Source organism: Stegostoma tigrinum, chromosome 1 (assembly GCF_030684315.1).
Source record: "Stegostoma tigrinum isolate sSteTig4 chromosome 1, sSteTig4.hap1, whole genome shotgun sequence".
Lineage (NCBI taxonomy): Eukaryota > Metazoa > Chordata > Chondrichthyes > Orectolobiformes > Stegostomatidae > Stegostoma > Stegostoma tigrinum.
Window position 1 is genome coordinate 56,808,206 of NC_081354.1, and position 23,739 is coordinate 56,831,944.

General features: G+C 41.3%; 1 protein-coding gene across 1 annotated transcript; it reads right to left on the reverse strand.

The window, feature by feature from the left end:
* Positions 1-14,064: 14,064 nt before the first annotated feature.
* tada2b (transcriptional adaptor 2B) lies at positions 14,065-22,476 on the reverse strand. The gene has a single exon (XM_048537910.2). It carries the CDS (start codon positions 22,419-22,421, stop codon positions 21,144-21,146), a length of 1,278 nt encoding a protein of 425 aa, XP_048393867.1. The 5' UTR covers positions 22,422-22,476; the 3' UTR covers positions 14,065-21,143.
* Between the last annotated feature and the right edge of the window lie 1,263 nt (positions 22,477-23,739).

A 23,739-nucleotide genomic window follows, 5' to 3' on the forward strand; every position in this document is an offset into this window, starting at 1 on the left:
AATAGGAAAGTTTTAGAAGGATATGGGCCAAAGTCCCTGACTCCATGCTATAGGGCTCTATGACAATGATGAATAACTGTGGCACAGACACTACCCAATGTTGAAATGAAGACTAGGAGAAGCCTTTATGGAAGACAATTATGTTGCAGTAACCTCACTGAAAGGTATGCTTTAATGTTTTCAAAGGTTCACTTTTGTTTTCAAAGTCACAGACTAGATGAGTTTATTGAATGCTTTCCATATAATTTCTTGGTATTGTAATTTAACTTACAGCTCTAAGTGTAATATAACAGGAATAATGCATAACTTCAAAGTAAAAAGTATCCCTAGGTAGATGTGAACATCATATAATTGAATTTCACACCCAGTTTGAAAGACTGGGCGTAAAACTAGTATTTTAAATTTAATAGAGGCAAGCTATGTAGGCATGAAAGCAGAGCTGGCTGAGTTGAACTGGCAAACTAGGTCAGGGGGATAGATTAATAAAATTGCGATAATACAATCTAAAATTGGAGATTGAGGACCACCATCCATGATTACACAAAGTTAGGGAAAGCCTCAAGATTAAAAGGAGGAAAAGTAGCTGCACAAAGATGAGTGGCATATATGATGACAGGTCAGAACAGCAGAGTTTAACTAAAGGCTAAATCAGGAAGACAGAATGAGAGGAAACCAGCTAAAAAGTAAGTTAAATAGGAAATGTTTCTACAGAAAGAAATTTAGAAAGGAAACCAGTAAAGACAGTATTAGCACAAGAGAATGGGGAGTTTATAGTAGATGGAGTTAATGTTTTGCTTCTGTCTTAGTGGATAAAAATCATTACTGTAATAATAATCATTGTAAAGGGAGAGGGTAACTTAGGGAAATTGCAAGTTAATGGAGCTGTAATCTGAAAGTCTGGATACTGACACGCTGTGTGTTCTTAAGCAAGGATTTAATGAGAATTCTTCAAAATGCTTAATCTATGAAACGCCCCATCAAATTGAAAAAAGTAGTGGGGAAAAAATAGCCTATTCAAGAAAGGAACGAGAGGAAAAACAAACAGAAGTATAGGACAACTAGCTTGACATTTGTCATGAGGTAAGTTGAAATCTAAGTTAAGAGGTCATAGCTGGGCACAGCAGGTTTCTGTGAAAAGCAAATCATGTTAAACTAACTTTATTAAACTTGTTTGAGTAATGTGAAAGGTCTCTTGTAGTGCGGAGGTAGTATCTGTACCTTTTGGGTCAGGAGATTCTGGTTCAAGTTCCACCTGCTCCAAAGTTACCTAATATCACTGAACAGGTTAATTAGAAATCAGCTGGAAGGGTACTGTGGATAAAAGGGGACCTGTATTTGAATTTGTGAAATGTATTTGTACCACCAAGGTTATTGTGGAAAATAAAAGTTCATAGCAAAGGAGATAACATTTAGTATGGATAGAATATTGTTGGCATTAGCATAAAATGGGTTTTTGCCTGTCACAAGTGGAACACATATCAATCATTTGGGTAGGAGGGATGAAGACCTGGTAGTTAAGTCTGCAGAAGACAGGTTGAAAAGTATGTAGTAAAAGAGTTTACAGGTGGATACAGATAAAATGAATGGATGGACAAAAATTTGGCAAATGAGTATAATGTGGGAAGATGTGAATTTGCTAACTTTGACTGGAAGACTAAAATAAAAGTGCATTCTTTAAACAGTAAATGACCAAGACTGATGTGCAAAGGTATCTGAGTTTCTAGTACAAGTCACAAAACGTTCCTGTGCAGGTACAGCACATAATCAAAGTAGTTAATATGATGCTATCCTTTGAGGAATTGACTGAAAAAGGACATTGTGCTTCAGTTATGCAGTACATTTGTGATCACATCTTGAATGCTGTGCATTGTTTTGGGATTCTTAGTTAAGGAAGGATGTGAATGCATTGGGGACAGTTCAGAGGTGGCTAATTAGATTTATAGCTGGAAGTATTGGTTGTGTTATGTGGAAAGATTAATCTCTGGAATTCAGCGTAAAAAGTGACTTGATTTGAAGTATGCAAGATCCTGAAAGGTCTTGACATAGTGGATGGGGAAAGAAGGTTTCCTCTTGAGAGTCCAGAACTGGGGATAGAATTTTTTTAAAAATCTCCTTGTGTAATTGAGAACACTGCCTCAGAAGGTGCAGTAAGCAAGGTCATTGACGACTTTAAAGCAGAGGTAGAATTACTTGTTACAGAAGGGAATCTCAGATGATCAAGGTTGGATTAGAAAACAGTTGCCATGAAAATATTCAACGGTGGAACATACTGGAGGGTCAAAATGATCTACTTCTGCTGCTATTTCATACGTTTTGTCTTAACAGTTTACAATGTTATGATACTTCAAGAAGAGGCAGAGAGGTTATGGGAGAGAATTTTAAAGCTTAAGCTTAGGCTGCTCGTAGCACAGTTAAGTGACTTGAAGTGAGGATGCTGATTGAGACCAAAATTTGAGTTGCATGAGTAGCTAGAGAGTGTTGAGTAAGGGTGAACAGACCCAAAACGTTAACTTTTTTTACAGATGCTGCCAGACCTGCTTTTCCAGCAACTGTTATTGTTCTTGATTTACAGCATCCATAGCTCTTTCAGTTTTTACTGGGTATCTCAAGCACTGTGGAAGCTTAAATTATTAAGCAGGTTCAAGACAAGTGGATAGTTTTAGAACATAGAACAGTACAGCACAGAACAGGTCCTTCAGCCCACGATGTTGTGCCGACCATTGATCCTCATGTATGCACCCTCAAATTTCTGTGACCATACGCATGTCCAGCAGTCTCTTAAATGACCCCAATGACCTTGCTTCCACAACTGCTGCTGGCAACGCATTCCATGCTCTCACAACTGTGTAAAGAACCCGACTCTGACATCCCCTCTCTAACTTTCCTCCAACCAGCTTAAAACTATGACCCCTCATGTTAGCCATTTCTGCCCTGAGAAAGTGTCTCTGGCTATCAACTCTATCTATGCCTCTCATTATCTTGTATACCTCAATTAGGTCCCCTCTCCTCCTCCTTTTCTCCAGTGAAAAAAAAGTCAACCTCTCTTCATAAGATAAGCCCTCCGGTCCAGGCAGCATCCTGGTAAACCTTCTCTGAACCATGTCCAAAGCATCTTTCCTATAATAGGGCGACCAGAACTAGACACGGTATTCCAAGTGCAGTCTAATCAAAGTTTTATAGAGCTGCAACAAGATCTCACGACTCTTAAACTCAATCCCCCTGCTAATGAAAGCCAAAACACCATATGCTTTCTTAACAACCCTGCCCACTTGGGTGGCCATTTTAAGGGATCTATATCTGCACACCAAGATCCCTCTGTTCCTCCCCACTGCCAAGAATCCTTTCCTTAATCCTGTACTCAGCTTTCAAATTCGACTTTCCAAAATGCATCACCTCGCATTTATCCAGGTTGAACTCCATCTGCCACCTCTCAGCCCATCTCTGCATCCTGTCAATGTCCCACTACAGCCTACAACAGCCCTCTATACTGTCAACGACACCTCCAACCTTTGTGTCATCTGCAAACTTGCTGACCCATCCTTCAATCCCCTCATCCAAGTCATTAATAAAAATTACAAACAGTAGAGGCCCAAGGACAGAGCCCTGTGGAACACTGCTCACCACTGACTTCCAGGCAGAATATTTTCCTTCTACTACCACTTGCTGTCTTCTGTTGGCCAGCTAATTCTGTATCCAGACAGCTAAGTTCCCCTGTATCCCATTCCTCCTGACCTTCTGAATGAGCCTACCATGGGGAACCTTATCAAATGCTTTGCTGAAGTCCATATACACCACATCCACAGCTCGACCCTCGTCAACTTTTCTAGTCACATCCTCAAAGAACTCTAAGGTTTGTGAGGCATGACCTGCCCCTCAAAGCTGTGTTGACTGCATTTAATCATAAATCCTATCCCTCAGAATCCTTTCTAACACCTTGCAGACGACAGACTTGAGACTTACAAGTCTGTAATTGCCGGGGATTTCACTATTTCCTTTCTTGAAGAGAGGAATTACGTTTGCCTCTCTCCAGTCCTCAGGTACGACTCCAATGGAGAGCGAGGATGCAAAGATCTTCACAAGTGGCGAAGCAATTGCATTTCTCGTTTCCCAAAGCAGCCTAGGACAAATCTGGTCCGGGCCTGGCAACTTGTCAATCTTAATGTTTGACAAAATTTTCAGCACATCAGCTCCTCTATCTCTATCCATTCCAGCATGCACACCTGCTCTTCAAAGGTTTCATTCACTACAAAGTTCGTTTCTTTCGTAAAGACAGAAGCAAAAAACTCATTTAGGGCTTTTCCTACCTCCTCCGACTCCACACACAAGTTCCCTATGCTATCCCTGATCGGCCCTACTCTTTCTTTGACCATTCTCTTATTCCTCACATCAATGTAAAATGCCTTTGTGTTCTCCCTAATCCGTTCTGCCGAGCCTTTCTCGTGCCCCCTGCTGGCTCTCCTCACACCATTTTTTAGCTCCTTCCTCGCCTGCCTGTAATCCTCTAGAGCTGAGCTTGACCCTAGCTTCCTCCACCTTATGTAAGCTACCTTCTTCCTTTTGACAAGAAGTTCCACCGCTCTCATCACCCAAGGTTCCTTTATTCCCTTCTTGCCAGCCTCAGAGGGACATATTTATTCATCACTCGCAACAACTGTTCCTTAAGCAGTCTCCACATGTCTATAGTACCTTTACCATGGAACAATTGCTCCCAGTCCATGCTTCCCAACTCATGTCTAATTGCATCATAGTTTCCTCTTCCCCAATTAAATATCCTCCCATTTTGCCTAACCCTCTCCTTCTCCATAGCTATGTAGAATGTGAGGCAGTTATGGTCACTATCACCAAAATGCTCTCCCACCTCAAGATCAGATACCTGCCCCGGCTCGTTTCCAAGCACCAAGTCTAGAATGGCCTCTCCGCTCGTCGGCCTGTCAACGTACTGAGTTAGGAAACCCTCCTGAACACACCTTACAAAAACAGCTCCATTCAAATTATCTGCTCGAAGGAGGTTCCAATCAATATTGGGAAAGTTAAAGTCACCCATTACAATAACCTTACTACGTCCACACCTTTCCAAAATCTGCCAACTTATGCTTTCTTCAATCTCCCTGCTGCTATTGGGGGGCCTGTAGTAAACCCCTAACGAGATGACTACTCCCTTGCTGTTCCTAATTTCCACCCATACTGACTCGGTAGGCAGATCTTCCTCAACAATGGAAGCTTCTGTAGCTGTGATACCCTCTCTGATTAGTAGTGCTACACTCCCTCCTCATTCTTTTTAAATGCTCTAAACCCCGGAACATCCAGCAACCATTCCTGCCCCTGAGAAACCCATGTCTCTTATGGCCACAACATCAGAGCACCAGATACTGATCCATGCTTTAAGTTCATCACTTTTATTCCTGATACTCCTTGCGTTAAAGCAAACACACTTTAACTGATCCCTTGGTTCCTTCTCAGGAAAATCCTTCCCACTAGCTGGTCTACCTCTTGCTATTGCCTCACCTGCATCAACTCTCACCTCCGGTATACAGCTCAGGTTCCCAGCCCCCTGCCATACTAGTTTAAACCCTCTCGAACTACTCGAGCAAACCTTCCACCCAGGACATTTTCTTCTGACTCAGTCTAGTTTACAGATGGTGCAAAAGAGTATTGAGATGACCAGCCATGATATAGAATAACAGGGTGGGCTGAATTGTCTTCACATTCCTAAACGTGTGATTTGATCAAAGCCCTCCTTACTAATGGCTAGGGGTACTGCCAAAATTGGAAAAGCTGTCTCACAGACTAGTCAAACAGCCTGACAGTCATACTAATAGAATCATACCTTACAGGCAATGTCCCTAACACCAACACCATCCTTAGATACGTCCTGTCCCACCATCAGGACAGACCTAGCAGAAGTGACAGTACCATAGTATACAGTCACAATGCTGGCATCTGTGAAAGTGGGGCAAGTTACCTAGGTATTTCATGCACATAAGCAGCACAAATCCAAGTCAATCAATTACCACTCCAGTCTACTCTCGATCATCAGAAGTGATAGGTGTTATCAATAGTCCTATCAAGCAGCACCTGCTCAGCAACATCTCGTTGGAGTTCCCCCAAGGCTACTCAGCTCCTGACTTCATTACAGGCTTGGATTAAAACATAGACAAAAGAGCTGAATCCCAGGAGGTGATGAGAGTGTGACAGCTTTTGACATTAAGGAGCTCTAGCAAATCTGAATTAATAGGTATTGGGGGTAACCTTTCTAATGGTTAGAGTCATACCTGGAACATAGGAAGATGGTTGTGGTTGTTGGTCAGTCATTTCAGTTCCACATTATCTCTGCAGGAATTCTTCAGTAATGTCCTTGGCCCAACTATCTTCATTGTTAAAACATATGACCTCCTGTCCCTCAAAGGTCAGCTACGAGGATGTTCACTGATGATTTGTACAAATGTTCAGTGTCCTCAGCTACTGAAGAAACCCATGTTTAAATACAAGAAGATCTGGACAACATTCAAGCTTGGGTTGACAAGCAAAAAGAAACACTTATGCCACAAGTGCTAGGCTATGACCATCCCCAGTATCAGAAAATCTAACCACTGCTCCTTGACATTCAATAGTGTTACCATTACCAAATACCTCACTATCAACATCCTGGGGGTTACTTTTGACCAGAAACACACCTGGGCTTGCCACATAAACACACAGTGGCTACAAGAGCAGATCAGAGGCTAGGTATACTGTGGCAAGTAATTCACTTCTTGACTCCCCAAAGCTTATCTACCATCTACAAGGCATAAGTCAGGAGTGTGCTGGATGCTCTGCACTTGTCTGGATGGGTACAGCCCCAACAACACAAGAAACAACACCATCCATGATAAAGCAGCCCACTTGACTGGTACTACATCCACTCCCTCCACCACCCTAAGTACTATTTACAAGGTACACTACAGAAATTAAAAGATCCTCAGGCAGCACCTTCCAAACCAATGATCTCTTTCATCTAAAAAAGGACAAGGGCCGCAGATACATGGGAACACAACCACCTTCAAAGTATTCACCAGTGTTACTGGGTTAAAATCCTGGAATCCCCTCCCTAATGATATTTTTGGTCAACGCACAGCACGTGGACTGCAATGGTTCCCTGAGGCAGTTACAGAGAAGCAATAAATGCCAGTCTTCCAGTGATGCTCATCCCACAAAAAAAATCGATAAAAATGCAGTACCAGATAGAAAAAGATATTTGTTTGGCTGAGAGGAAAATCTAGGGCCAACCCAACTACATCTCATGATATGGAAGCTAATAAATATATATTGTTGATTGTGGGAGCAAGCAAGCAGGATTAGATTCCTGCGTCCGAGTCCATTTCTGGGAAAGAAGGGACCTGTCCCAAGTACAACAGTTGGAATCCCCAATTCAGCATTGGGGAGAAGGTGATGGTTTACACAAATTTGGCAGAGTCATGGGATATGAAGTGGAGGTTCATTAGTAGGTGATGTAGACAGTCTAGAAAACAGTGTGAATATACTTAAGTTAAAGCATAAGGGACCATGGCAACTCTAGATAGCATTTAGTTTAATGCAAAGTTTCTTCCAAGTAAAAGTAGGTTACTGCATGGGAATGTTACATAATTGCTATAACAGAAACATAGGTGAGGGAGAGACAGGACTGGCATCTCAATATTCCACAGCATAGAATATACAGGTGAGACAGAGGGATGTAAACTGAGGTAATGGAGTTGCAATGTTGATTACTGCTGTAGGATTGAGTTGTTCCTCAAATAAGGCCACATATGTAAAAATTAAGAACAATTACTTAGAGTCTATAGTATATTCCAAGCAATCAGACCATAAGACATAGGAGTGGAAGTAAGGCCATTCGGCCCAGAGTCCACTCCGCCATTTAAATCATGGCTGATGGGCATTTCAACTCCACTTCCCTGCACTCTCCCCGTAGCCCTTGATTCCTTGCGAGATCCAGAATTTATTGATCTCTGTGTTGAAGGCATCTAACGTCCTGGCCTCCACTGCACTCCGTGGCAATGAATTCCACAAGCCACTGTCTGGCTGAAGAAATGAATCCTCATTGCCATTTTAAATTTACCCCCTCTAATTCTGAGGCTGTGCCCACGGGTCCTAGTCTCCCCGCCTAACGGAAACAACTTCCCAACGTCCACCCTTTCTAAGCCATTCATTATCTTGTAAGTATCTATTAGATCTCCCCTCAACCTTCTAAACTCTAATGAATACCATCCCAGGATCCTTAGCCGTTCATCATACTTTAAACCTACCATTCCAGGGATCATCCGTGTGAACCTCCACTGGAGATGGTCCAGGGGCAGTATGTCCTTCCTGAGGTGTGGGGCCCAAAATTGGACACAGTATTCTAAATGGGGCCTAACTAGAGCTTTATAAAGTCTCAGAAGCACATCACTGCTTTTATATTCCAACCCTCTTGAGATAAACGACATTACATTTGCTTTCTTAATCACAGATGGGCCTGATTTCAACATTAGTGCCAAATGAACTGCTGCCAATCTTTCATTACATATACACACTCAGACTTCCTATGGGTTTTTACACCAAACATACTATGATTAGAAAACCATTTTGGCACATGACCATTTGCAACATATCTGGGACCTATGTGAGTAGACCAAGCAACTGCATATCTGATAACGATAATCAAACAGGCTGAAGAGTCCTTCTTTCTGTTCTTGTGTTCTTTGCCCAAAAGTATGTCCCACAGCACCACAGTGTAGACTACACAGAGGGCAAGGTGGCAGGCTGTTAGCTTATCCCAGAATTGGTGGCAAAATTTTCATCTGGGCTCAATCTGATCCACACAACTGAGCTGACTGCCCACACCTCCAGAAACAACCTGAACTATCATGGCCACAACTTTGGAACTATGGATAGTGATGGCAGGTGCTCTAATCTCAAGGAACCCCATTACACTTGACAGCAGCATATTGTTGAAAGTTGATACTCGATTTATTTGATGGCATTCTGAATACACCTCAGGAAGAGATAGCCCTCACATTTTATCTTAGAGGGACAGACTTCTTTAAGGCTGTCCTTTTTTTTTTAAAACCCAGCACAAAGCCCAACAGAAAAGGAACCATGCAGGAATCTATTTTTAAGAGAATGCAGCAGGGCAAGTAGTAGATGTGTCAGTGGGGTAGAATTTCTGTGAATGACCATAATTCCATTAGATTTGAGGCAATTACAAATGAGTTCAAATGAGGACTGGCAATCAAGGTTCTGAAAGGGTTTGGGGTCAGTGGGGGTGCTGATTTGTTTTTAAACATAAGGCATGATATAGCCAAACAGGTTGGGAGTAACTACTTGTAGGAAAATCCAGAGTAGTGGGTAGCATTTTAAAAAGGATAACAGTACATATCGAATGTGTTTCCAAAGAAGGTGATGGGTGGGACCAACAAGTAGAGCACCCTAGCTGTCAAGCGACACACAGCACTGGATAAGATAAAAAGAGGAAGCTAATACCAGGCAGGGGTTTGAAACAGCAGGTACTCAAGTATAATCAATGCAAGAGTTTACTTGGACAATTTAGGAGAGCAAAGAAGGAACATGAAAAAGATTGGCAGGCAAGACTAAGTAAAATCCAAAGGCAGCCCATATCATGACAGGATACGTGGTGGGTAAAAGAACAAGGAAGGTGGTGCTTAGACCAGAGTAACTAGGATCAGCTTGAAAAGCAAGGAACAAATGGTTTAAGAGGGTATCTGAGGAAAGGATTTCTCTCCCAGTCCCACACCTCCACCTACAGGGTGGAAGGTATCTGGACCTTAAAAGGATGGTGAAGGCAGGAACTCTCAAGATACTTTAGTAGCATTCAGATGAGCACTTCAAATGCCATGGCATAGAAGGCTACGGACCAAGTGCTGGAAAAAGGGATCTGAACAGATGCTTGATGACAAGCATGGACACTATGTGCTGAAGGGCCTTTTCCCATGCTGCATTAACTTCATGGAATACAACTGAAACATGTTCTTTCATAACATTAGGTGTACAAGTCTTACACCTGGACTCAAGGTTTGAAGAGTCATTACCCATCTTAAGCCTGTTTTCTCTGGAGTTTTAAAGATTAAGGGATGATCTGATCAAAGTCATCTAGGACATTGAGAAAATGGCAGTTTTTTTAAAATCTAATCTATTTCCAATGGTTGAGGATTGTAACACTTGGGGATACAGAATTATGTTTGCTATTCTCAGACAATTAAACTACTGATGGAAATGGATAGACCTGACCTAAAAGTTGAAGTTCTAAATTGGAGGAAGGTGAATTTTACATTAGGCAAGAACTTTCAAAAGTTGATTGGGAGCAGATAGTAGGGAAAGCTGGAAAACAGGAAGCCTTCAAAACGGAGTCCAAAGTTAGTATGTTCCTGTTAGGTTGAAGGGTAAAGCTGATAGTATAGGGAATGCCATGACTAGAGAAATGTAGTTTCTGGTCAAAAAACAGAACCAATGTTAGATATTGACAGCAGGGATGGAGTGAATCCCTAGAAGAGTATAAGGGCTGCAGGAGTATACTCAAAAGGAAAATCAGGAGGACAAGAAAAGGGGACACAAGACAGCTTTGGCAAATAGGGTAAAAGGAGAATCGAAAGAGATACTACAAATAAGTGAGGACAAAAAAGTAGGGAGAGAATAGGGCCTCTTAAAGTTCATGAAGTCCACCTACGTGTGGAACCGCAGAAATGGGTGAGATGCTAAAATATTTTGCATCAGGGATTTACTGTAGAGAAGGATATGGAAGCTAGAGAATTGGGAAAATAAATAGCGATATCTTGAAAACTGGTCGTAATGGATGTCTTAAGACACGTGAAGGTGGATAAAAATCACTAGGGAAGTGATTGCTGGGCCTCCTGCAGAGGTGTTCGTATCATTGATAGCTATAGGTGATGTGCCAGAAGACCAGAGGTTGACTAACATGATGCCATTATTGAAGAAATATGATAATGAAAAGCCAGGGAACTGGAGACCAGTGAGCCTGATGTTGGTGGTGGTCAAATTGTTGGAGGGGGATTCGGAGTGTCAGGATTCACATGTATTTGGAAACGCAAGGACTGATTAGGGATAGTCAACATAGCTTTGTGTGTGGAAAATCACTGGAGTTCTTTGAATTGGTAATGAAGAGGGTTGATGAAGGCAGAGCAGTGGACAGTCTGTATGGGCAAAGATTAGATTAGATTCCCTACAGTGTGGAAACAGGCCATTTGGCCCTAAAGTTGACACCGCGCCTTGGGGCATCCCGCCCACACCCATCCCCCTACAACCCACACACCCCTGAACACTATGGGCAATTTAGCATAGCCAATCCACCTAGCCTGTACATCTTTGGATTGTGGGAGGAAACCTGAGCACCCTGAGGAAACCCACACAGACACGGGGAGAATGTGCAAACTCCACACAGACAGTTACCCACGGCTGGAATGAAACCCGGGTCCCTGGTGCTGAGGCTGCAGTGTTAACCACTGAACCACCATGCCGCCCAAAAGTAAGGTGTTTGACAAGGTTTCACGTAGTATACTGGTTAGCAAAGTTAAATTAAAATGAACACAGCGAGAACTAGCCTTTTGGATATTACAACAAGCTCAAAAGGGAGAGGGGGTGGTGGAGGGTTGCTTTTCAGACTGGAGGCCTGTGAGCAGTGGTGAACAGCAAGGATTGGTGCTGGGTCTGCTGCATTTTGTCATTTATACAAGTGATTTGGGTATGAATTTTGGTGATATGGCTAGTAAGTTTGCAGATGACAGCAAAATTGGCAGTGGGATGAACAGCCAAGAGGGCAACTTAACATACAACAGGAGCTCAAGCAGATGAGCCGAGCAGTAGCACACAGTTTAATTTATATAAATGTAATGCGTTGCATTTTGCTAGGGCAAATCAAAGCAAGACTTTACCATTACGTGTATAATTTCTGGTAAGGGAGTGGTAGGTGAGTGTTGCCAGCAGAGACCTTGCAATTCAGGTTCATAGTTCCTCGAAAGTGGAGTCACGGGTAGACACAGTTGAGAAGACTGCATTTGATATGCTTGCCTTTACTGGCTAGTGTAATGAATATAGGAGCTGAGGGGTCAAGTTGCAGCTGTACAGGACGTTGGTTAGGCCACTACTGGAATACTGCATAACATTCTGGTTTCCCTGCTTCATGAAAGCTGTTATGGAAATTGAAAAATGGTTCAGAAAAGATTTGAGGATGTTGCCAGTGTTGGAAAGTTTCAGCTATAGGGAGAGGCTGAATAGGTTGGGGCTATTTTCCCTGGAGCATTACAGACAGGACCATTTACAATTTTATAAACTCATGAGGAGCATGCATAGAGTGAATAGTCAAGGTCTTTTCCCCAGGGTAAGGGAGTCCAAAACTAGACAGCATTGGTTTATGGAGAGAGGGGAAAAGATTGACAAGGGACCTAAGGGGCAACTGTTCCAAGTAGAGGATGGTGAGTGTGTGGAATGAGCTGCCAGAAGTGGTAGAGGCTGGTACAATTACAACACTTAAAAGGCATCCGGATGGGTATAATGAAAAGAAAAGGTTCAGAGGGACATGGGCCAAACGCTGAGCCTTAAGATATCTGGTGAGCATGGACAAGTTAGACCAACGGGTTTGTTTGCATGCCATATGTCTCTATGACCAATTAGAACCAGACTGTTCAGGAGTGGTGTTAGGAATTGCAACTCTTCCACAAATGGCAGTTGATGCTAGATCAGTTGTTGTTCTTTTTTTAAAAAAAATGACATATACGTATTTGTTGAATAACAATTATCTGAGATTATAGGCCTAAGGCAGGTATATGGAGATAGGCCACAGATCAGCCACATCTCATTGATTGGTGGAACAGGCTTGACAGGGTGAATAGCTAACACTAACTTGCAGCTCAGGATAGAGGAACAATGAACTACAAAAAAGTGCAAAAAAAGAGGAAAATTCAATAAAAGGGTTGTTAAGGCAACATTACTTCAAATCGGCCTTTAGAAGATTTCAACTAACACATCAAATTAGAATACTCAGTAAATTATTTCTGGTTGGACTTGGTACTTGCGATTTTTAATTAAGAGCACCATCCCACTTTATCACAGATAAATAGTCCAGTTATTTTTCAAATGGGAATTATACAAAGATTAGTCAGGTGGGGTAGAAAATCAAACCCATTGAAAAAGGAATGTGCAAATCACAACAGAACATTAGGGAAGGCAACAGCCTAGTAGTATTATCGCTGAACTGTTAATCCAGAGGTCCAGGTAATGTTCTGGGATCAAAGTTTGAATCCTGCCACAGCAGATGGTAGAATTTGAATTCAATAAAAATCTGAAATCAGAAGTTTAATGATGACCATGAATCCATTGCCGATGGTCAGAAAACTCCACCTGGTTCACTAATGTTCTTTATGGAAGGTCTGGCCTACATGTGACTCCAGACCTACAGCGATGTAGTTGACTTTGACTGAACAATTACAGATAGGCAATAAATGCCAGCATTTCCAGCAACGCATTCAGCCGATGAATTGATAAAAATAAACTACAGAAGTTATCTGCTAGCTTTAAGTTTTGAATATAGTTGCTGAATAAAACAGTTGAGAACCTGTGCATGTACTTGCTAATTATGTATGTGAAAAGGTGTGAGGTCACTAATTAGAAGCTACCCATGTCAAAAGAATCATTCATGGTACATGGACTACCATTTGCTGCCCATCTATAACTGCCCTTGAACTGAGTGGCTCTGGCCATTTGAGAGCGCAGAAAATGGTCAATGACATTGCTGTGGTTTGGAATCACACTAATGAACCAGACAGTTTTTTTACAACAATCAGCTACTAGACTAGTTTTGAATTTGAACCCATTCCACCAGAACATGAGATGATGTATCACTAGTCCAGTTACATTATTACTATACCACATTTCCTAGAACCTCAACAAAATGTGAATATTAAAAAAGGTACACAGCCTTAGTCTGGTAACATTAAAAACCTATACATTATAGGAGCACCATCACTTTTTAAGATTTCAGTGGTTCATAGCAGTCGCTACCACAAACTACCCAAAGGAAAACTAGAGATGGACAATAAATGCAAGCCTTGTGGGATCACCCACAAATTAAGAATGGGGGCAGGGGTGTGGAAGATAGTAAAAAAGGTAGCTAGGAATGTTCTATGGAGTCAAATCGTAACAAAATGTTAAGGGTTATGTGTGATAGTCAGACCCAGAGGTCACTGGTAAGGTCCTATTAGGACAATGCTTTTTTGGAAAAACTCAGATGAAAGCAACTTGTGACCACATTCATTGTAACATGCAATTTTAATATAGCCATAGACAAAGTAAACTGCAATGGTTCTCACAAGAAGCAACAGTTAAAAAAAATGCACTGATGTAAGCATTGAGCACCCAGTAATAAATTTTAGTGTGTTGCTCAGCACAATTCCTGTTTTCAAAATGCTCTCTTGAATGCACTACATTCAATTCAAAATACATGAATACACGTTCAGAGCAGGGCTGGAAGTGGGTCTTGATTTTATATCAACTATTCTCAGTAGCACTTCTGCACAAAATTTAAAACAAAAACTCAATGTACCAAAAAAAGTGAACATGAAAGTGTCCTGCAATTCTGTGCACATCTCTACATTACATCAAATGTCTAGAAATAAAAATGTACAAAAATAATCTACTTTTTCCAAGCATAAATGACAAACAGAATAATGTAAAGTGAAAGATGCTTTCCATAGAAATTTAAAAAAGGACTTCAGGAATAAAAATATACCTTTACTTCCTCGAAATTTCCTTCAGACAGTTGACTTTATCTTCCGGAACAACAAAAAAAAATAAAATTTTATGATCACTATTCTGCAAAGGGTCACAACAATCCATTTAGATTAACTTACGTAAATGTTGCTAAACAGCAAAAAGATACTAGGAATAATCAAGAAGTGTGCATTTTAAAGTCTTATTAATTGCTACTTTACTGCTGCAAAAATTGGTTAGGTGAAACATTATGGCAGAGATATGAAAGATAATTTTCCTCTTTAAAAGAGGAAATTTCATGAATTTTTTTTTTAAATTGTTCGTTAGTAAAATTTCATAACACCCAGAGTGGCAAAGAAACTATATTTACTACCATTGAACTGCACACAGGATACTGATTGCTCCAGGAAAGCAATTTCCTCTCCAACTGTCATGAATTCTCAAATTAACTTCAATACAACAAATAATTAGCTTAGGTATCAAATATTGGACAAAAGTATAGGAAATAGAAAAATGGTCAGAAAGTTGCAGGTGCTGTCATTTGACTAACTGTTCCGACTTGCCTCTTCTGCAAAAGGATAGCACAAGAAAGTTTTAATGAGATGAGATCATTCCTTTTCCCAACCTGATGACATCATTTATGATGTGTCAGCGTGTACACATTGGTATGTCGGATTGATTGCAGATAAATCCTGAATATAAATTGGCAAGGTATCTCTTACCACAAGTACAATGAACAATTGGAGGCAACAGACCTGTGAAGTTGCAAAGAGCAGATGCAGCAAACAAGTACACAACCATTCCATGCGCATATTTACAGACAACCTACCCAAACATGAGTCACTGCCCTTCCATAAAATCCTATATACATGCATATCACATAATATAAATCTGTGTCTCTACATTAGAGATGTTTTATTACTCATCACCCACACCAGGGAATCAGCAAAAATAAAGTAAAAGCAAGCAGCACAGAACACTAGTAACAATGAAAAGTCCAACTTAATGGCTTCAGCTTCACCAGTCAAGGAAATTAGAACCAATATAATTAGTTTGATGAATATTTTAAAATCACCCCCATGCATGAATACACCTTTCTTTAATCCTCCTTTTCTGACGTATGCTACAATTTTAAATAGGCCCAGAATCATATTTAGGTTTTCCTATCAGGAAAGAACGCGTTGATATCTATCAAAATGGTAATTATTTCATACAGTTCAAACAAACTAACATTTAGTTTAAGACAAAGAGCTCAAAGAAAGAAAAGCCCTGTCTTCCACATAAACTAAAAGCTCATTTTCAAGCATATTTCACCAGTTAATAAATTAATTCACATTAGAAAATTCACATCCAACATACAAAGTGTAAAAATAAAAACAATATATTCCAGTAACTTAAACTGGGAATATCAAAGTTTTAACAAATTCAGAATTCCAATGATTGCATAAAGCATAGTCTTCCATTCCAAATTTACTCTACCAAAAAAAAAGCTAAATGCTGACAGCTAACTAGTCATTAATAGTTACACCAACCTGTATCCCCCTACCTCAAATTCTTAAATCCATATATTGCTGGCAAACTTTATAAACAGCCAAAGTTAAAAATTACAACATGGTAAAAGGAACAGTTTCCACCAAGTGCCTATAAATTCTTAGATGTGGTACAATATGGTGAAATATGCTGTAAACCTCTATTGTCACACAAAGTGCCTTAATTCTAGGTACATGTTTCTATTGCATTTTCACCATTCGTCCTTTCAATCTCTGGAAGAGGTTAATAAATTATTGCCAACTCTATACCAGAATGTGGTGCCTAAAAAAGCTGGGAATTGAATGAATAATGCCAACCTTGATTTAAACAGAGCAAGATGTTTTTATCCCAAAAAGCCAATCACAACCCATGAAACACAAGTCCTTAACATGGCATTCCATAAAGAAACTTGTAGAAGAATCTTTCTACCACTAATCTGCACACTGACAACAATGACAAAATAGTATCCACTAGTCCATCAAGTGAGAGGAGATATTTCTATTGTTAGTGCTTCTCTTGCTTCCGATGGTCTTGATGCTGCGCTATGGAGTTCCAGGGGTCTTGTGATAATTCACTCAAAAGGCCACATTTTCAGTAACCACATGGTATCAATAGGTTGCTTGATAGCAGAAAAATTAGATCAAAACTGTCACAATTGTAGCTAATATCCACACACTTAGAGTTCATGTACCAAGCAAAAAGGACACGTCAATTTTCCTTCCTTTGTGAACGCAAGTCCAATGTAGCACAACAATCTACCACTCAGGGTGAAAATCAGGGAGCAGGAATTCAAGCAGTGACATTTGGGCTCGACTCACTTAGTTCTACACAGAATGGACTTCACTTGCGAGACTACGGCAGCAGCTTGGTCCAATAACAATATCGTAAACATCCCATTGTGTTTCAACAAAAAGCAACATAAATTGTAAAATAAAATCAAAAGGATTAGTAAAATAGCACACTGCTGGGACTCAAATGAATTGTCAGCTAAACAGTCCATCCATTCCCAAGTAGGCACTAGCCTTTTAACACAATTCCAGCCACCTCAACAGATTTCTATCCCATCTTAGCCTTACCTTCTCCCAGAATCTCATTCTTCTTTGCTGTGAATTACTAACTCAGTTTTAGTTAAAGCATGCTAGATGTAGTTTAAGGACTACTGTGGATAGAACAGGCACTTTGAATGTTGCAGATTGTAGCATGGAAGATGACACCATCCCTTCAGCATTAAAATCTGTGTTTAGGCCAGCAAAATGGATGTTTCAATTTTCAGCTGAAATTAATGTCTGCAGTTATGCTCATCTTATAATTCAATGTATGGCATCAAGCAGGTGGTGCAGGGAGTGTTGTCAAGATGTGATGGTGTTCAAGACAAACAATGAACAAAAACATGTTCTTTGGCTAAAAGATCAGAATATGAAGCAGTTGTTCATTTCTAACATTTGCAAGAATTGTCAAACAAAGCAAGAATTCACTGCTTAATTAAGTAGCATGAGATAGGAAATAATCTACTTTCAATAAAGCCCAAGACTAAATATTTGATGAGAGGAAAGACTAGCTACTAGCCTGATTGCTACGTGGATGTATTGGAACGAGACCTCAAATCAACATGGTTACATGGTAGCAGAAACGCAGTGTATATATAATACATCAAGTCAGATGAATCTGAGTTCAACATGCAGACTGCTCATGAGAGAAAACCTTAAGTGTGGAAATATTCATACTACTCCATTTTAACATAGCCACTGTGGGACAATGAACAAACCATCAGATCACTTTAAAAGTGGAATATCCAATTAAATGGTCAGAAAGGAAAACTTATTGTGGAGCATGGATTCCAAGACCAAAACACACAAACTCAAGTAGAATTCTTATGGTGATGCTACAGCTTAAGTGACTCAGGATGAACTCTGTACATAGGATTCCAAAAAAAATGATGCATTTGATGGTTTTAAGTCAATATGATTGTACAAACGTGGTTAAATCCAATAATTTCATTAAATATGGAAATTTAATTTAAATTACTGATGTTGTATTTTATTCACATTACAAAATGTACACCATCTGTGGAAATAGTTCATATTTTATTCTGTGTATATGCTGAGCCCTGCTTTTGGATTCTTTTAACCTTCAGAAAAAAGGTATTCTTATGCAGCATTATGTACAATATTTAGTCAGGGATGACCTACAATAAAATACACAATGCCCTTTCTGATTGTGAGGTTGCAGTGAGCCAGCAACATATGAAAAAGTCAGGAATTTATTTTTGTCAGTATGTTCTGGGCCATTAAAAAATAATAATGCAGTCCACCACTGTCTAGCAAGACTGGAAATTTATTATGTTACTCAAATTAAAGCAGCAAGGAGGGAATGAATTTCTTGGTGGAGGGGGAAAATAAGAATTTGTAACTAGGAACATTTTTGCTTTTCTCAGCATGAGCCCCTTCAAAAGTTTTCTTAGAGCACCATAATTTCCCAAAAACTCTACTGCAACAAACTGGTACTATTAACAAGTAATTTTGTAACATTTCACTACACATTTATTCACATTCATTTTTTTGTCACAGCTCTGCAACATTCCAAGCCAGTTTTGTAATTGTATAAAATAACTTATAAAAAAGTTACCCAAATTAACAGGTCACAGGTTTGATCTAGCTAATTTAATCAATAAATGGTACAACTCTCTCTGCCTACTTGGTTGACACAAAAACAGACCCTTTGCAAAGGTACAATGGAACCTCACAGATACACCCAAAGCAAGTAAATAAATGGAGGATATATGGAGACTTTTTGTTGTTTAAAAAAAAGCCAAGGTTGTAGCTTGATGCATTATTCCTGTTTTACAAAGATTTTTCATTTTATGTCTTGAAAGGAATACAGTAATGGTTAGACTAGAAGCAACTGAAAAACTATGTTGTGGTGATCAGCAAGTAGTACTGTATCATGTAGGTGCTGTATCCAAACGCCACAATGAGACACCAGCACCACGTAGCACACACTTCATAATTTAAATTAAAAAAAGGTGTCATTTTAAAAATCCTTGACAATGATCATCACTAACGGGTTATCAGTTTTTAAATTATTTTGGTGCTCACTTTAGGTTTCTAGTAGAAAACAGTTGACAGAAATACTGCATTGCCTTTTGATTCCCACCACCCCCGCTTAAAACTGTGATTTCACATACTGCATTTTAAAAAAAAAATGCAATCTCATGTCACATCACTTGCCAAAGCAAGGCTACACAAACCAAATGTGCTCTCACTAAATAACTCCTGCAGTAGCTTTTTCTTTTAAATAAAAAAGTAATACATTTTGCAAAAACATCTTTGCACTGGAGATAAACATGTAGTTTCCTGACAGTTATATGGTTCAAGGATAATTTGAGATTGACAGGCCAACTTCAACATATCAGCCCGTATTTTTAAAAACAGGTTTTCTTTTCATTGTTATTTTGTCATCTTCATGCCCAGTGACACAGCATTGTGTAACATATGATTACAGCTGCCAACATGGGAGGTCCTTGATTTTAATAAGTTTAGGCTGAGGCAGAGCAACAGGGAGCTATTTCACGCAGAAGAAAACTTAAAACGATCGCCTCGTATCATAGTGTTCAGCTTAAGAATGCAAGTGGCACACACCAAAGAATGGGACATTTTCTTGCACTTCATAGTAAGCCATGTGTGAAGATAAAGCAAAGAATGAAATAATTGAGAAAAAGAATGAAAGGTTTTGCCAGTCAAAATGCTTTGAAATTAGGCTCAAAATTTAGGGTAGCAGTAAGTGGCAAAAATAAGCTATTAATATTAGATTTAATAACTTAAAAACTGACTATACAAATATTTCTTGGAAGGCAATTTGTAAGGTTTGCATGAAAGGTTTAAGTAACATTTAAGAGTAATGTTTGAACATGTCAATGAACCAATGTCCTGTCACCGACTAATTGTGCAATGGACCACTACTTATTTTTCACCCTGTTGAAAGAGGCCCAGATTCTCAATGAACTCTTGCTAGAGTCATACAGGATCATTCAAAAATCTACATTTTAGACAAATCAGAAGGACTTCTGTGAAGTGATTTGTACAAATTAGAACCTCTGATGCAACATCGCCATCCATGTTTCTAAAAAAGAGAATTCCCACAAATCAGTTGTGCAGAGACTCAAAATGCAACAACTGCCTAAGTTTTGCACATCTTTCAGACCTTTTTTGGACTGTTCATTTGACAATCATTTGCTTTTGTTTTCAAGAGTTAGTGGGGCCTGCCACTAACTTACATGGGGCAGGTTTTACAAAATGCAACCACCCTCAATCAGAATCACAAGCAGGCCATAAGATTTGCTGAAGTTCCTTAGTGAATCCAAGAAGTACAGTTATCCAATATTATATTCCCTCGTCCTACTCCAATAGTCTTTTAGCTATCTGCCAGAATCAGGGCTTGCCAAGAGGCCTGAACAGTCTGTAGATTAGCATGTTCAGTAGATGAACGTTGGGACAGTTGGTTGATTTAGGGCCAGGAAAACAAGAGGACGTGACCCCAAAAAAGGTAGCAGCCAGATGCAACCACCATTTTTTTTCAGATAGATCTTTTGACGGCATTCTTGTTCAATGGCACAACTGTCTTTGACAAGGCTCAATTAACATGCTTGCTTACTTTAGCTCATCTTGAAAAAAGTTTGTTACAATTTGTCAAATTCCACGGTTTGAAAACCATGTATTCCTGTCCACAGCTGACTGCCTTTGCACACTACACTGAAAGTCATCTGGACTTTCTTTGATTAAAAAGAAACGCTGCATTTCTTGGGACATAGTGGCATTGAAAACAAAAAGTATTTTCCTCCAGATGAAAATAAACGAGCAGTGTCAAGAAGCGTCCCGAGCAATCCAACCACTCTCCGTTAAGAAATTCAATATCCTCTTCTTTAAGACTTTGTCGAGGTAGCTGGGCAGGCGGCTCTTGGAAGGGATGCCCTGCCTCTTCTGCAGATAGTCCTTGATGATGATGGTCTTGACGGTCAGGTACCGTGTGGGGCTGAGGTTGAGGGAGCTGCACAGCAGTTTCTCCCGCTCGGACAGCAGGTCGAAGCCGGCCAGGTTCTCCATGGAGTTGAACTCCGCTGTGGCGCCGGCGGCAGCAGCCTCTTTGCCGGCCTCGTCCTTGCCGCGCTTGGCGGCAGCGCTGTTGCGCAGCTCCTTGCGCTTCTCCCGCTTGTGGCGGGCCGCCTCGTACTCGGCCGACTCCTCGGTCTTGGCGATGCCGTTGCGCCGGTAGCGCTGCAGCTCGCGGATCTTGGCCCGCAGCGCTCGCTCCTTGTGCAGGTTGTCGAAGCAGTCGTCGAACTCCTTGGCGGACAGGAACTGGCAGATGGGCCGCAGCTTGGCCCGCAGCTCCTTCTCCTCCTTGGTCACCTTGCGCTTGAGCGGCCGATCCTTTCGCTCCTTGCCCAGGAAGGCGGGCACCAGGCTGTAGTCGCGGGCCATGTTCTTTCGGCGCTGTCGCTCCCGCAGCTTGCGCACGTACATGTCAACGTGGGCCCGCTTCAGTTCGATATCCACGTCCTCGTCGTCGTAGTTGACGGCCAGGCCGCTGATGAGGGTCTCGGCGTCCTGTAGGTACTCGATCTCGTAGTCGTCCCTCAGCGGCATGTAACCGAGCTGCTGCTGCTCGACCACCGTGATATCGAGCGGCGGCAGAGGAGCCGTTAAACTGGGCGACAAGGGGCCGCCGCCCGGGCATGTGTGGTCAGTCACGCGGTTCGGGATGGAATCCGGGATGCACGCTCTACCTAGGTTGCCATGGATATACATGCTGACGTAGTGTTCCATCACTTCCGCCGGGGCACGCGCGCCAACATGCGCGGCCATGTCCTCCCAGTTGCCGAAGCCGTACTGCTCGATGGCATCGAGCAGCAGCTGCTCCTCCCGGCTCGTCCAGCCCCCCTCCGCCTCGGCTCCCCATAGCGTGAACCGCCCGCCGTCCACCAGCTGGTAGCCGTGCCAGCGCCGATGCTGCCCGATCTCGGCGCCAGCCGAGAAGCACTCGGGGCAGAGCTCGATGTCCTGGCACTCGGTGCAGCGGAGCCGCAGGCTCGTCACATCAGCCAGGCAGTAGACGCAGTACTTCTTACCCAGCTCCGCCATTGTGCGACGAGCCTGCGCGCTCGGTGTGGGTGCGCGCTCTCGCCCGCCGGCCGGCTTCCACGACTCTCGCTAACTGTTGGAGCATGCGCCAGAGAGCGCCGCCTGAAGGCGTTGGGAAAGGGAGCAACGGGGAAGGATATCCAATTAATGGACTTTGCCACTGTGCACAGGATAAGAAAGGACTCTTGTTTCATCAAAACTCACAGGTGTTGAGATAGTCATTGAATGACCCTGTATGGACTTACACAAGTTAAACTTTTGCTTATAAAATTCCTACATATGAAAGCCAGTTGTGCGCAAGTTTGTAGAGCACATTAGGCCCCCAACTTTTTGGAAGAATTAACCAATTGTTGTCACTTGTATACTCCCCCCTCCAATTAGCTTGTTACCTTTGCTGTTTCAGGTAACCTTTTGAAAATTAGCAGGGAACTTAAGTTGAAGGCAGTGACCATAACATGATAGAAGTCATCCTGCAGTTTGAGAAGGGAAGTTTGCTTTTGAATAATTATAACTACAGAAACATGAGAGAGACAGCCAGACTTGATTGGAAAGGGAGGCTAGCAGGGAACATAGTGGAGCAACAGTGGCAGGGGTTTCTGGGATGAATTGGGTGGCAAGCAGAAATTCATCCCAAGGAAGAAGAAACATACTAATGGGAGGATGAGGCAACGGTGGATGACAAGGGAAATTTGGGACAGTCTAAGAGAAAAAGCATACAATATGGTGAAGATTAGTGGGAAGCCTTTTAAAAACTAGCAGAGGACAACTAAAAAGGCCATAAGTGGGGAGGAAATGAAACATGAGAGTAAGCTAGCTAGTAATATAAAAGAAGATTGCAATGAAAGGTTAAAAAGAGAGGCAGGAGTGGATGTTGAACTAGTGGAAAATAACATTGGGGAAGTGGTAATGGGAAACAAAAATGGTGGAGGAACTGAATATGTATATTGCATCAGTCTTCACAGTGGAAGACATCAGCTGCATTCCAGAACTTTAAGATGGTCAAAAGGCAGAGTTGAATGCAATGGTTATCACTAAGGGGAATGTGCTCGGATAGCTGAAAGGTCTGAAGGTAGAGAAATAACTCAGACCAGATGGACTACACCTTGGAGTTCTGAAAGAGGTAGCTGAGGAGCTTGCGCAGGCAGTGATGTTGAACTTTCAGGAATCTCTGTAGTTAGGGAAGGTCACAGAGGATTGGACAACGGCTAATGTAACACACCTATTTAAGAAGAGTTAAAGCAGAAGAGTGGAAAATATAGGCCAGTTAGCCTGACATTGTATGTTAGTAAGATTTTGAGTCCCATTATTAGGAATGAGA

Excerpts from the sequence above, each read along its gene's own strand:
- tada2b (XM_048537910.2), bottom strand. The coding sequence starts at position 22,421 with ATGGCGGAGCTGGGTAAGAAGTACTGCGTCTACTGCCTGGCTGATGTG.